At 45.1% G+C, this 14,674-nt stretch overlaps 1 protein-coding gene across 2 annotated transcripts in view; it reads left to right on the top strand.

The window, feature by feature from the left end:
- IFT52 (intraflagellar transport 52) overlaps window positions 1-13,841 on the top strand; it is a 38,032-nt gene extending 24,191 nt beyond the window's left edge. For both annotated transcript variants that reach the window (XM_045981257.1, XM_045981259.1), the window contains 5 exons: window positions 3,393-3,547; window positions 8,141-8,228; window positions 9,276-9,384; window positions 11,815-11,960; window positions 13,577-13,841. In XM_045981257.1, coding sequence (XP_045837213.1) covers window positions 3,393-3,547; window positions 8,141-8,228; window positions 9,276-9,384; window positions 11,815-11,960; window positions 13,577-13,624 — 546 coding nt within the window. In that variant the 3' untranslated portion in view covers window positions 13,625-13,841. The remainder of the gene's footprint in view (window positions 1-3,392; window positions 3,548-8,140; window positions 8,229-9,275; window positions 9,385-11,814; window positions 11,961-13,576) is intronic.
- The last annotated feature ends 833 nt before the right edge of the window (window positions 13,842-14,674 follow it).

Below are 14,674 nucleotides of genomic sequence, written 5' to 3' on the forward strand. Positions count from 1 at the left end.
GGATGACTGTGAGGCCTCAGTTCATAGATGTCTACTGACTTACTAAATAAAAAGGTGTAGGAAGTGATACAGCTGTCAGACTCTTTACAGCTCTTGGATTCATTATATGCAGGCACCATGTATCCTATATCTTCACACAAATCATCTTATGAAATCTTTACAACAGCCTTGGGAAGGACATGGTCTCATTCTCATTTTAGAGATGAAGGAGTGGAAATTCTCCAAAATTGCAGTAAGCCTAAACAGCAAATGGCTGCAGAGTTGCGACCCAAACCCAGCTCTTCTAATTCAAAGTCTATTTGTTCTGTAATTGCTTTCTCTCCCTTTCCTTCCTCCCTCCCTCTCTCCTTTCTTCCTTCCTCCCTTTTTCTTTCTTTCCTCCCTTTCTCTTCCTTTCCTTTCTTTCTTTCTCCTTCCCTTCCTCCCTCCTTCCCTCCCTCCCTCCTTTCCTTCCTTTTAAAGATTTATTCATTCATTTTAGAGAGAGAGAGTGCACAGGCAGGAGGGGGCAGAGGGGGAGAGAGATTCCCAAGCAGACTCCCTGCTGAGGGCAGAGCCCCAGGAGAGTCTCAAGACCACAATCCGAGCCAAAATCGAGAGACACTCAACTGACTGAGCCACCCGGCACCCTGCTTCTCTGTTTCTTAAACTCTGAAGTGTCAGGAAAATGATTTCCTGGCTGTGGGTGGGTAGCAGGGAGTGAGCGGGATGTTCAGAAGCGGTGGCCTACTGTCTGCTTCCTCCCTCAGCAGAGGGTGTGGTCTCCCACGGACTGACTTGGGTTAGGAGACAGGAGAGCCTTGTGTTTAAAGTATTCCCTCATCTGGAAACTTGAAATATGTGGATATTTTGCTTAAATTCCTCCTGAAAAGGGATGCAAGCCTCCCAAGTAAAAGAACTGGAGGACAGACAGGAATTCACTTTTCAGATCTCAGAGGACCCGACTTTTGAGGGGATGGCACCTTGGTCAGCTGCTGATTCTAGTCAGTGTGGGGGGCCGGGGAAGCAGCACTAAGAAATGCCACATCTGCTCCTGGTCTATGTGGCCACCTTGCTCTTTCTTACTCAGTTTCTGTCATTCATGTTTTCTAGCTGAGCAAGTGGAAGTAAGTATGTTCTTCAGGTCCCCGCCAAGATGGATAGCTGCCTAGCCACTACTAATGTCCATGTCAGGCTGATTCTGGAGCCTGTGCCTTTTCTACCGCTCTCTTGTTTACTCTGTACTGCCTGTGACACCAGACTGGTTCAGAGGGGAGTGTCATTAGGGTGCCAGAGGAAGATGGTGTCACCTAGGCCTTTCTCTAAAGTCATGTGGTTTCGTGTATCTCCTGCACAGGAGACCTGGCGCAAATGTCCTTTGTATTGTAAGGCTTTGGAAAGGAAAATGCTGGACCCAGTAGCACTGCAAAGGAAGAAATTCTGAAACTCCAAACTTCCTAGGATTTCAGATCAAATCTTATGTTGGAATGGGTTTCAAACCCAAACAACAGTTCAGTTTCAAATGATACAAATAAGATTCAAATAAAATGGTAGCTCAGTAAAGAGCTGAGAGGATTTCCATGACAAGTTTTGACCTCCAAATCTGCCAGGAAATCATGAAGACCAGTGATCTTGGGAGTCCTCTTACGTTTCTGTCTGGACATTGAAGGCCTTGATGGTTTCCTGAGCCAGGATTGCGTAGCAGGTCTCTGTGCTGAGATTTGAACCAGCCCCAGGACCTTTGGGACTGCTGGGCCCTTACCCATCTTCCTGCTCCGTGTGGGTGCATGTCCTGACACGGTCAGCGCCTCTGTTAATTGTTCTCACCTTCAAACCCCATCCTGTTAGCGGGGCGAAGCCTCTAACACAGACAAATACTGCAGGGAAAAGCAGTTATGTATTTATCTTCATCTCCTGTTTTTTATCTAAAGAAAAAGTTTGAAGATTAGGAGGGTTTTTTGACTCGGGATATAAAAAAAAGTGAGCCTGTTTGTGTAGGCTTATTTCTGTAATGCTCAGGCATGTCTCCTCCCATGCTGACCCTGGAGAATGTGGAACACGTTGTTGCAGGGGCCCTCAGAGGGCAGTTACAGATAAACTTCTTATTGCCAGCCTGCATTTTTTTTAAAGTTAAATACACTTTTTGTATTTAAGTAGTGGATTCACAGTTTGGAGTTCAAAAGCATACACAATGAACAGTTTCCCTCCTGTCTTTGCCCAACCGCTTTGTTCCTCTTCCCAGTGACAGTAGTCTTAGCGGTTTCTTTTTTTTTAAGATTTTATTTATTTATTTGACAGACAGAGATCACAAGTAGGCAGAGAGGCAGGCAGAGAGAGAGGGAAGCAGGCTCCCTGCAGAGCAGAGAGCCCGATGTGGGGCTCGATCCCAGGATCCTGAGATCATGACCTGAGCTGAAGGCAGAGGCTTAACCCACTGAGCCACCCAGGCGCCCCGTCTTAGCGGTTTCTTATATGTTCTTCCAGAGACATTTTATTGCATATATAAGTAAATAAGTGTATGCATGTATCTCCTTCTCCCTTGTTTTACACAAATGGTACTATATACACTGTATTCCCCACCACTTAGTTTTTAAAATTAACAATATGTCTTAAGAGATGTTTCCTTATTTATTCCTTATTTATACATAAAGGGCTTTCTTTTGATTTTTGTTTTGTTTTTTTAAGGACTGTATTTTCCATTGTTTGTACTGTAGTATATTAACCAGTCTCCTATTGGTGGATGTTTAGGTTTCCCTGGTCTTATCCTGTGTCATCATAAGGGCTTTCAGCAGTGCTGGAAGCATGTCCTTGGCTAGATAAGAAGGACTGGGATCCGGTGTCCGAGTGCAAGGGTCATCTGTGCTGGGGTCACAGGTGGTTCACATGTATAACAGCAGAAGGAAGGCGAGTGTATGGCCTAGATGCTGGTGGGAAGACAGCAGCTCTAGTGGGAGCTCGTGGACTGTCTTTTATGATTGCTTCTGTTTTCTCACTGAAATAGAAAATAAGATCAACAACCAAAATTAAGAAAGGGAAAATTGTTTGAGATAGCTAAAGTGACCAAAGGAAGGTATTGCTTAGGATAATGGGAAATGAATGAACTAAAGAAATGCAGCTAATTGCTGACCACTCAAGATCAGTGATCACGAAATTAAAAGGAGGCCAGTCAGCATGCTTGTTTCTCCAGCTGTGTTCTGTAACACATGAGGAATTACAGAGTGGGATTTAGTCAGCATTGGGGTTTAGCCAAGTGACTTTTGTCCCTCTTTCCACATGAAGTGGCTTACTTAAGGTTTAGTTGTTAGGGACCAGGAACGGTGAAGTCTCTTGATAAGAGAGTAGAAGTACTGCAGATTTAGACAGATGAAATTTTTACTCCCACCGTGCTGTGTGAATCCTCTTGTGGCTTTCAGATTTCCGACTACATGATGCTGCCCGACACAGCCACCCTGTCAGAGCGGCTTCGAGTGTGTCTCCAGGAGGGCGATGAGAACCCAAGAGACTTTACTACCCTCTTCGACCTGTCCATTTACCAGCTGGATACCACCTCCCTCCCCAAGGTCATCAAGTCAGTACCTGTAGCTCTCCGAGCTGCCCTGCGCTCCATTCTTAGTGTTTGGTTTGAAAACATGAGCCTGGGGACAGGAGTTAGGGTCATGGCCTATGTGGTATGCACGGCATGTTCTCAGATCTTTGATGAGGCCAACAAAGACAGCTGGAACAATTGGGGTGGGGGCCGATGGAGAGGAAACTGCCAGCAGTCGTCAGTCGCCTGTTGTGTTCCAGGCTCTGTATCAGGCATTTAGCGTGACCAGCATGTTCTGGTTTGCCTGGGACTTTCCTGGTTTCAGCATGGAGGGTCCCATGCCCCTCAGTAAACTGAGTCAGGTAGGCGAGACACCCTGCAGGCACCCCACACTGGTACTTCACGTCATCCTTCATTTTCCTCTGAATCAGCTGGTTTTCCAGCTGAAGAAACCAGTTTAGAGAGAGTCAGGTATTCTCCCAAGGTGAGAGCCTGAATGCCTTGCAGACCAGGGCTTTCCCCTGTTTGATTGCCTGCTCGTCATTTCCATTGCTGATAACAGGGACAGGGACGTGGACTGAGGCCACCATTCTTCAGTTTCTTTGGCCTGACATGGGGTCTACACCTGAATAAACCAAAGCCTGAGTGTCTGACTTCCCACTGCTGCTTTTATGCTCAAGTTCCACAAATACTGACTGAGCTCCTCCTGTGCCAGGCCTTGTGTCCAAAGTTAATGGTTTTACGGAGGAGACGGGCAGAGGCTGTGAGACGAGGTTATTGTATTAATGCCAAATGTGGAATATTAACCTAGAGGCCACGGGCATAATGAAGAGAGAGATTTTGACTCTGACTGGGGTGAGCAGGGAAGGCTTTACGAACAAGGGGCCCTTTTAGCTAGGCATTGATTATTTCAACAGACATTTTTGGGGGGCTTTGTGTCTGCTTGTCATGATGCTAGGAGCTCCACTGTCGGGGTGAAGAGGCTTCAGGAGCTGGCGGGGATGTTCAGAGGCAGTTGGGCAATGATGTAGCTTCTTCGGGTAAAGCCCACATCTTCATATGTGTGCGTGTATCCAAGTAAGGAAGTTTATTCCTAATTGCTCTTTGAACTGCATGTACCCTTGACTTTGAACAAGGTCAGCTGAATAGTTGAAAACTTGGTCCTCTGAAGTCCCCTGCAACAGTCTGTTCTGTGTTCTCCAGCCAGAACTACGGAGCCCAGTCTGAGCGTTACCGAAATAAGAAGCCAAGGCAAACAGCCTGAGGCTCAGGGCAGAGGCCAGATTTGTGAATGGGATGCTAGTGAAGACCTCTGGCAAAGGGTCATGATTGAATCTGTGTTTCCTGAAACCAGACAAAACAATGCCTTGCAGCAATTTGTACAATTGATCGGAAAACAGAAAAAGTAGAAGTGAAGAAACCGACTAGGGAGACTGTTAACAGCAGATGGGAGGTTTGAGAGGCGGGACTGGTGGGAGCAGTCACTGTGGTTTCAAGAGGTGTTTGGTAAGAAAGAATCAGGAGCCACGGGCCATGCATGGAAGGCTATGATGGCGAGATCAGGAACAGGGGTTTCTCCCTTGGGGGTCTGGGTGCCTGGCGGTGCTGCTGACAGGCGCTCAGGATGTGGGGAGAGGAGAGAGAAGTGGGTTCTGTTCTGCCTCCATCTGATGTGGTTGAGAGGTTGCCCTGTGAAGAGTGTAGGCTGAACCACCAGTGTAGATGATGAACCACAAGTGTAGATGATAAAGTGATTAGAGAATTGGGGGGAGGGGCTGGTACCTTCAGGGACAGCATTGGAGTGGGGGATTGGGCTAGAGACAGGGCTTCGCAGCTGCCCTGGCATTTGAGGCAGAAGAGGAGGGCCTTTGACAAGCTGGGGCAAAGCAGCTGGAGGGGCAGGGGAATATGAGAGGCAGCAGAGTTCCTGGGAGCCAAGTGAGGCAAAAGGACAGGGAAGCGGGGTGGTCTGGAGCCTGCGGCTCCTTCTCTGCAGTTTGCACTTTTCTCAGAATAACAAAGGCACCTCTGCTGGCCCACCAGCCAGTTATAGTCCACCCAGCTTCTGCCGTTAGTGTCTGCTTCTCTTCGATGTGGCTTAGATCAGGCTTTGTGACCGCTTCAACGCTGAAAAGGACGCATTGGAGCTGTCTGTTAATTTAGTGTTAGCAGAGTCAAGTAGAGTAGATATTTTGGAGCGTGGACAGCTCGTGGAATTGTATTTATCGTTCATACCATAGCAAAAGACAGTAGTTACAGGCTGGTTTCTATATGGTGCTCCTAAGTATTCATAGTTGCTAGTAATGTCTTTTGAACACAGTGTCATCTTCTTCTTCTTCTTCTTTTTTTTTAAGATTTTATTTATTTGGCAAAGAGAGACACAGTGAGAGTGGGAACACAGCAGGGGGAGTGGGCAAGGGGCAAGCTTCCTGCCAGGACCCAGGGATCATGACCTGAGCCGAGGGCAGATGCTTAATGACTGAGCCACACAGGCGCCCCAACGCAGTAAAATTTTCTGAGTAAAAATTCAATTAGTCTTTAATACTTATATTGTCTGTAGAATGTTGCTCTGAAGTGACTTCATTTGTCTATACAGTATTTATTGATGCCTGTGGGGGTGAGGTAGAGACAGAGTGTGTGGAGAGTCCCTGCCTTCTGAGTTCCTGGGCTCATGGGTTGGGGACCAAGACCAGAGTGATAAAAACACAGTGCCAGAGGTCAGGCCCGAATGTTCTGGAAATAGCTTTCTGAATTAGGTTTTCTTGGTTTTAAGATGAGTTTCTCCACCCATTCCCCGTGTCTATCAGGTATGCGCTTGCCGTCGGCTAATAGGCAGAGGAAGATTTGGGGAGGTGGTGAGCTGAGTAAGAAGGGGTGGAGGCAATGGGATTTGTTTTATTATTCACACAGGGCTTCCGTATAGCTGGCTCCGTCAGGGGACAGAAAGCAGAAAATCATGGCTGGGATGGCAGAGGCCAGGGCTTGGCAGCAGGATTCTTTGTGTGCCAGTGCTAGGACCTTTAGCTTAGATGCTGCCATTAACGACATTCTGCCTTCAGTATAGACTGAGTCCTGGGCCCTCTGGTTGGCAGGGATCGGCCAGCTGTGAGTTCTCATCTTGCCCTCGTCCCTTCTTAACTATGTGACCTTGGAAAGCTATTTCATCTTGATACGTCTGCTTCCTCTTCTATAGAGGATTATACCCACTGTCCAGGGTTGTTTTGAGCATTACGTGAAATAAGTTACAGTGCCTAGCACAGAATCAGGCACGCTATGTGGCATGCAGCAGGTACTCAGTGAAAGTTGTTTCTGTTCGCTCCAGCGGGATCTGCTGCATTGCCAGGAAAGCTTCTCCCCAGGCACCTGGGAATAGTGGGGAAAGTCATGGTAATAAGCTCAGCTCAGTGCCTTTCTGCAGTCACAGACCTCTTTCCTTTCTGAAGTCACCCATCTATAGAAGCAGGCATGAACTTTGTCCACACTCTTTGGCATTTGCTTGTTCAGTTTAATTTTAAAAGGTCACAAATGTGTATATAGTTTAAATTAGGTGAGTATATTTTAATTTGCCTCATTCCCAGAGGAGTTCAGCCAGCTTACAAAATTAGGTACAGTATAAACAGATAGAGCAACGTTTGAGAGAATGGAGGCAGAGCGGAAGCCACAATGAAAAAGAAAGACCTTACACAGGGGTAAGGTCAGTACTTGACTCTGAACTCCTCACTAGCACTCTACCACTGCTGTGGCCATGCTGGCTGCCCTGAGGCCCTTTGAAAACCTCTCACACCCTTATTCCTGCTCTCCTTGCTCTTGCCTCTGCCTGGGATACTTGTGAAAGTAAGTGTATGACTTCCTCCTTCCCTTCACTCAGGGCTTCTCTGACAGGCTGTACCGCATGTCTCCTCCCTGCCTCTATCCCTTTCTCCTGGTTTTTCTTCTCAATACCTATTAATACCTGGCACCTTGGGTTGTGTTTAGTGTGTGTCTTTCCTCATGTAGCATGTAAGTTCACGAGGGCTGCCTTGGTCTCTTGTTTTCACCGTTGCTGTTCTCCTGGGTATAAAACTCTCTGGGGCATGGTACATGTCCAGTAAATACTTGCTGAGTGAATGAGCACACAGGAGTGTATATTTTGGGGCACCTGGTGGCTCAGTCAGAAGAGCATGTGACTCTTGATCTCAGGGTTGTGAGTTTCAGCCCCATGTTGGGTGTCAAGATGACGAAAAATAAATAAATTGATTAAAAATAAAGACGTGTGTGCGTACAGATCTGTTCAGTTGCCAGAAGCTGACTTTAGATTTGACTCTCGTCTCTTGGTTGTAAAAACAAGGAAACAGAGTGAGTTACAAGACTGACACTGTCCACTGGGTAGAGATAAAGACTCTGTTTAGGAGAAGCCTGATAAGAAACTTGAAAGAACTTTCCCTTTCAGTTCTCGACATAGTTAACACCATACGATACAGTAGAGAAGATTCACAAAAGGATCCTTACATTACCTATAACAATGCATTCTGTGTGTTTTTCTACAAAAGCGTTGAGCCCCCTGATTTGATGGAGAAGGGCACAGTGTGGTCAGTTAGATGTGCTTTGCCACGATGTCTCATGTTGATCCCTGCTTTTGTCTTCTTATTCACACAGGGCCCATGAACAGCTAAATGTGAAACATGAACCTCTCCAGCTCATCCAGCCTCAGTTTGAGACACCACTGCCAGCCCTTCAGCCAGCGGTAAGTAGGTGTGCTTGGGGGATCCTGCTACAGAGCCCCACTCTTTGCCCTTACCTTGCCAACTGGGCCATCATGTGGGTCCTTCTACCAAGCATACGTATACCGTGTATGTGTGGCAGTTCTCACAAAGTCACGTTTCTCTGGCTCTGAATATGCAGAGGCCAAACCATTAGTATTCCATTAAGGCCTTCCCTTGGCTGTAGCTCCCAACTGAGAAATCAAGGGTGTGGACTTCTGTGGCTGTTACGCACTTCCCATCTTGTGTAGTTGGAGGACATATATGAGAGGAGGAATCCTGGGTGAAAAGGAGGAAATGCTTTCCGCTGCAGCTTTCTAGGCAGCAGGTACTCAGGATCATGGCAGAGATTCATAGCCCCCTGGGGAGGTGGGGCACGTGTGCACAGGTTACTTTCAACATTCCTGTCCAGCAGAAACTCACCCCACCTTTAAAACCGTCCTATCCCACCACATTCTGGAACATTATGAGCCACTTGGCTTCATTTTGGTAGCTTCAAATTGGCCATGGTGGGAGAATTTACATCGTAGAAAATGACAAAGTACAGAGCAGGCCTATGTTCTTTTGTCTTGAAAGCTGATAATGAAACATTTCTCAGCATACCTCTGGCTCAGATGTGTGAATTCTGGCTCCAGGTTTAGCACTTTCTGCATGAATCTACATCTGCTTCCCCCATTTCTGTCCCTAATGACCTCATGGTTAAATGAGAAACATGTTGTACAGTCAAATGTTCAACACAAATAAGCCTAATCAGCCCCAAACTTTTGTCCTTGCACTAGTTAATGAGCGCTACTATGTCAGTTTGATCAGTTTAGCTGTGTTTTGGTTTAGTGCTGGCTCTGCTTGGTTGTGTACATTGGGCTAGTCGTCTCACTTGATGTGGGCTAATGGGTTAGGGCAGGAGGAGGTGATGGGCATTTGGGTGGTTCATCCCAGAGAAAGCTGAGTTGGCCTCTCATTTCCCTTCCATCTTATCACTGCCAGGTATGGCTTTGCATATGTTCTTTCATGAAAGACCTTATTCCTTTTAGGTCTTCCCTCCCAGTTTCAGGGAATTACCACCTCCTCCACTGGAGCTGTTTGACTTAGATGAGACGTTCTCTTCTGAGAAGGCCCGCCTTGCTCAGATTACAAATAAGTGTAAGTTTGGCCAAATTTTGTTTGTTTTCTTTTATAAGTTTTATTTTAATTGAGAACTTCTGAGATTTGCTATGAGAGAAAGCTAGATTTTGTTCAGGGAGAACAAAATACGAAAGGCAGCATAAAATGAGTTTCCATTTGTTTCACGTAACTGCTATCAATCGTTTCTCTTGGGCCAGTTAGTTCAGTGAGTTAGAACATGGTGCAATGCAGAAGCTTTAATCCCTGTAGGTCCTTAGTTCTTAGGACCTGTTGAGTAACCAGAGGATGGATTCTGACCCTGGCTGTCACTTAGCAAATCTAGGTCACTGGTCATAGGAGCAGTTAAATAAGAAACCTCAGTCAGGGCCAAAAGAAGTACAGAGACTTCAAACTGGAAGGGATCCTGGAGGGAGTTGTGTGTGCTCGCCTTGACACGTGGATGAGGACGTGAGGCCCCAGGCCACACGGCTGCATGGTGAGTGGTTCTTCTGACCCTGGGCCCACTTCTCCTGAGATGTCCTGTTTCCAGCAGAGCAAATGGGCCTACACTCACGTGCTCAGAGGCATAAAATTGACCATCCATTTTGAGGCAGTGACCCCACTTCTAGGAATTTAATCGAAGGTGGTAAGTGAAGGTACACAGATGACTGCTGTTATTTATTTTTAAGATTGGGAATAAAAATTATTTAAACAATTGGACTTGGTGTTCAATAGCAGGGGAATGGTAGTGAATGGTGTCACATTCATTTGATGGGACAACATGTCCTTATAAAAAAGGTTTCCAAAGTTCAGGGAGTGACACTGAGAGATCTTAAGTGAGAATCTCAAGTGAAGAAAGACAAGATAGAAACTTTCATGTTCAGTAGGATCCTAACTATGTCAACAACATCTATGTGTGCCCGAACACCAGGAAGGAGTATGCAAAAATGAAAATACTTCAAAGTAAAGCACTTCACTGCATCTCTCTTCTGTGTCAGGCATTGTGGTAGGTGCTGAGCAATCAAAAATTAGCAAGAGGGGCACCTGGGTGGCTCAGTGGGTTGAAGCCTCTGCCTTCGGCTCAGGTTGTGATCTCAGGGTCCTGTGATCGAGCCCCGCATTGGGCTCTCTGCTCAGCGGGGAGCCTGTTTCCTCTTCTCTCTCTCTGCCTGCCTCTCTGCCTACTTGTGATCTCTGTCAAATAAATCAATGAAGTCTTTGAAAAAAAAAATTAGCAAGACATAGTGATTGGTCCAGAAGGAATAAGAGACCTGTGAAGGGTCAGATGATTTGATAGCATTTCTGTTTCTAGCAGTTTATCCTATAGAAATCCTTGTAGAAATGTGGAACAAAAAATCTAGCTAGAGAGATACTAATTGTAGCATTCAAAAAATTGGCAATAGTCTAATGGCCCATCAGTAGAGGGATCGGTTTTAAAAAATATGAAATACAGTGGAATATTCTACATACATCTGTTAACAGATATAGAACATAAGCTTTGACATGAGAGGTCTGTGATACCTCATTAACTTACAAATAATTATTGTTTGATCCCAATTGTTTACGCATATGTAAATATGTAGGTGCACGTGGGAGTAATTACCTTAGGTGGTATTGGTGGAGATAGAGTTAGAGCAAGAGAATTTTGCAGCTGTATGGTTTGAATATTTTATTTTATTTTTTTAAAGATTTTATTTATTTCTTTGACAGACAGAGATCACAAGTAGGCAGAGAGGCAGACAGAGAGAGAAGCAGGCTCCCTGCCGAGCAGAGAACTCGATGCTGGGCTCCATCCCAGGACCCTGGGATTATGACCTGAGCCGAAGGCAGAGGCTTTAACCCACTGAGCCACCCAGGCGCCCCTGGTTTGAATATTTTAATAAAAACTTACATTTATGTCATAACTTTAAAAAAATGCGCATCAGAAAGGGAAACAAAGAAAGGAATTACACTGTAGTGTAAGATGGGCTGTAATGGCTATCCATCCTTAGTATCAGGCTGCTGGGGATAGCTGCACAGAGAGATACGTTATGAGTGGAATTATGAGTGATTTTTTTCTTCTTTAATTTCCTTTTCTATAATATTGCTATAATAAATGCTATTTATAATACCCATATGCCCTTCTCATAATTGTCCTTGCTGCATTCAGAGAATGGTAATTTGATTTCCTACTAGTTCTTCCTGTTCTTTGTAATGTAGGAATGCTGGCTCTGGGAGTAGGAAAGCCAGAACCAGTCCAGCTTTATTCTAATTACAAGTGTCACACTTTTGTCTTAATTTATAAAAGCAGCACATCAGGGATCTCTTCCGTTTGTTGTTGTTTAAGTCCTGCAGTCACATTACCTTAGGAAGAGGTGAGTGATCTTGAGAGGTATAGGAACCTGACAAGGGGATGCCTAAACCACAGTAAGTCTGTATTGGGGAAGGACAGGACATGAGGGTTCATCTAACTGCCCCAACTACGCCTAGGTACTGAAGAAGACCTGGAATTCTATGTCAGAAAGTGTGGTGACATTCTTGGAGTAACCAGTAAACTACCAAAGGACCAACAAGATGCCAAACACATCCTGGAGCACATCTTCTTCCAAGTGGTGGAGTTCAAGAAATTGAACCAGGTAGAGCCTAGAAAGCCCACTGAAGTGGGAGCCTTTCAAGTGCGGGTATCTTCCCTAAGCTGGACTTCTCGTGTTTTATGCCATTCATTCATTCTGCAAGGATTTGTTAAGTATCTACTAGGTAAACAAAACAGACAACGATCCCTGCACTTACGGAACTTCTGTTCTAGTTGGAGGAGCTAGACAGTAGACTAAACATAGTATGCTACAAGATGATGGTGTAAAAAAGGTAGAGCAGGGATCAAGAGTACTGATGTGGCAGTATTAAATAGGGAGGGTGTTTAGGGTAGATCTCACTACAAAGGTGACATTGGAGCGAAGACCTGAAGGTGTTGAGGGATTTCACCATGCAGGTAGCTGGGAGACAAGTGTCCCAGACAGAGGGAAGACCTATGCAAAGTCCCTGAGCCTGGGCTTTGCTTGGTATGTTTGAGGAATAGCAGTGATGCCAGTGTGGTTAGAGAGACCAGAACAAAGGCTAGAGAAGCCAGCCACGAGGTTAGCACCTTATGTCAGAAATCATCTTGCTCTGGACTGAGGACAAACAACTTTAAAATTATGCCTGGTCTTCATTTTATCTATCCCTTGATGAGATTTCTAATATTAAATGTTCAACCACTGCTGGTAAATAGGCATTTATGTACTACTGATGGGAGAATAAATTTTTCCCACTTTTCTTGAGATCTGTTTTATAATATTCTTCAGAAGCCCCCAAAATATACCTTTGACACAATAATTCTAATCCTCAGAATTTGCCATAGTAATATAATCCTGAATGTGTACAGATTTTACCAACCAGGATGCTCAATATAGCATTGTTTTAATAGATGAAGAATCTTCATCAGCAGGGAACTGGTTAAGTACCTAGGATACATTTGTAGGATTAAAAATGTTTAGAAGAAAAAAAAAGTTTAGAATGTTTAAGGACTTGGAAGACATTCAAGATATAGTAAATGGAGTTGCAGGGGGGAAGGGCTATAAAACTGTAAAGAAGAAAAGTCCATTATATATATATATATGTACCATTAATCCTACATACATATGTAAATCGTTAGGATTTTAGATGCTGTTTGGAAAGATTAGATCCTCTGCTGGCAGGAGCTGGCTCTGCTGATACTCGTGGTAGATGTTGGGGCTGTTGTAGTGAACAAGAAGAATGCAGCCTTTGCTCTTTCTGAGGCATGAGCTGCGGGGAAGACAGGAATACTATATGGGCAGTTACAGTGCTCTGAGAATAATGCCATGAAGGGAACCCAGAAGGGAGCTGGTATAACTGCTGGAGCTCTGAAATGTGGGTTGGGGCTCAGGTCGGTTCTCCAAAGTACTCATGTTGCTGGCAGGGCAGACACAGGTCCGCAAGGCCAGGGTAAGAAATCTGGTGTGGTCTTTGCATTGGTGCCTTCAACTCTCTTTGCTCCCCACTCATTGTGGATGGTGGGCAGTAGTCAGAAGCCCTGTCTTGATAGTGAAAACTTGATCCTTCAGCTGGATTCAGCTTTCAAGTCAGAGATTACCTATGTGCCCCAATTAATGATTCAGAATCTTAAAGTGGGAAACACCAGAGTTCCCATTTCATACTGAAATACTAAAATTCTGTGTTTTACTCCCTCATCCAGGAACATGACATTGATACAAGTGAACCAGCATTCCAGAACAATTTCTGAGGATCATGCCTCTTGAAGCATCTTCTGCCTCCTGATTTTCTTTGTGAACTATTTTTGAATTCTTCAACTCCTTATCAAAATTGTCTTATACTCTTTACCCAGTGAGTTGTAGGTCTGCAACTCCTGTGGTGCCCAGATAGGTATAACATTTCTAACAAGATCGTTATGTAAGATACATTCCATTTTTAAAAATTAAATGACTGAATCTTTACTTTTATAATTTTGAAAGTCTTTCATTGAAGTCTTTTCTTTGGCCTCTAGTTCTGAATTTGAGTCTCCTTTATCAGAGGCATAAATGTCAAGCTTATGAATATTGTTCAGCTTTTGACTAGCTCAGGATAAAAACAAACTTAACCCATTGCCCACGTGCCTAATGAAAAAGATAAAATAGTAGATCAATACCTTCCTTACATGGATCACTCACCCCTTTATCTCCCAGCCGTCCACAGGACACAACCATTTGGAGGCTGTTACCTCTACCCACACTTTGCCACCCTCCTCTGAACTCCTGAAGCACTGAATGCTGTCACCATTTGGGTTATAATATGATCATCTGTCCCAAGGACAATGGGAGACTGTACCTGCTTGAATGGCGCAGCTGATGTGGTAATGCAGTGTACTGGTTATACTGTGAACCAGCTTTAGGGAACCCTGAAAGCTGGACAGAAGATTGCAGAACTACTGCCAGTTTGTAAGGGATGTGATGCAATGGGAACAGCTTAGCTAGTGAGTTCTATAAAGATGGGAACTGTGGAAGGAAGGCCATTTATGGAGAGTGTGATATAGGCCCAAGAGGAGGTAATGGGGATATGAATTATTTATTTGACAGAGATCACGAGTAGGCAGAGGCAGGTGGGGGGGCAGGGGAGCAGGCTCCCTGCTGAGCAGAGAGTGCCATACCGGGCTCTATCCCAGGACCCTGGGATCATGGCCCAATCCGAAGGCAGAGGCTTTAACCCACTGAGCCACCCAGGTGCCCCCCGCCCCAAATTTTTTTTAATTAGGTGTCCCACATTCTGGATTTTTCTGATGGTTTCCTCGTGGTGTGTA

Source organism: Meles meles, chromosome 16 (genome assembly GCF_922984935.1).
Source record: "Meles meles chromosome 16, mMelMel3.1 paternal haplotype, whole genome shotgun sequence".
NCBI classification, from domain to species: Eukaryota; Metazoa; Chordata; class Mammalia; order Carnivora; family Mustelidae; genus Meles; species Meles meles.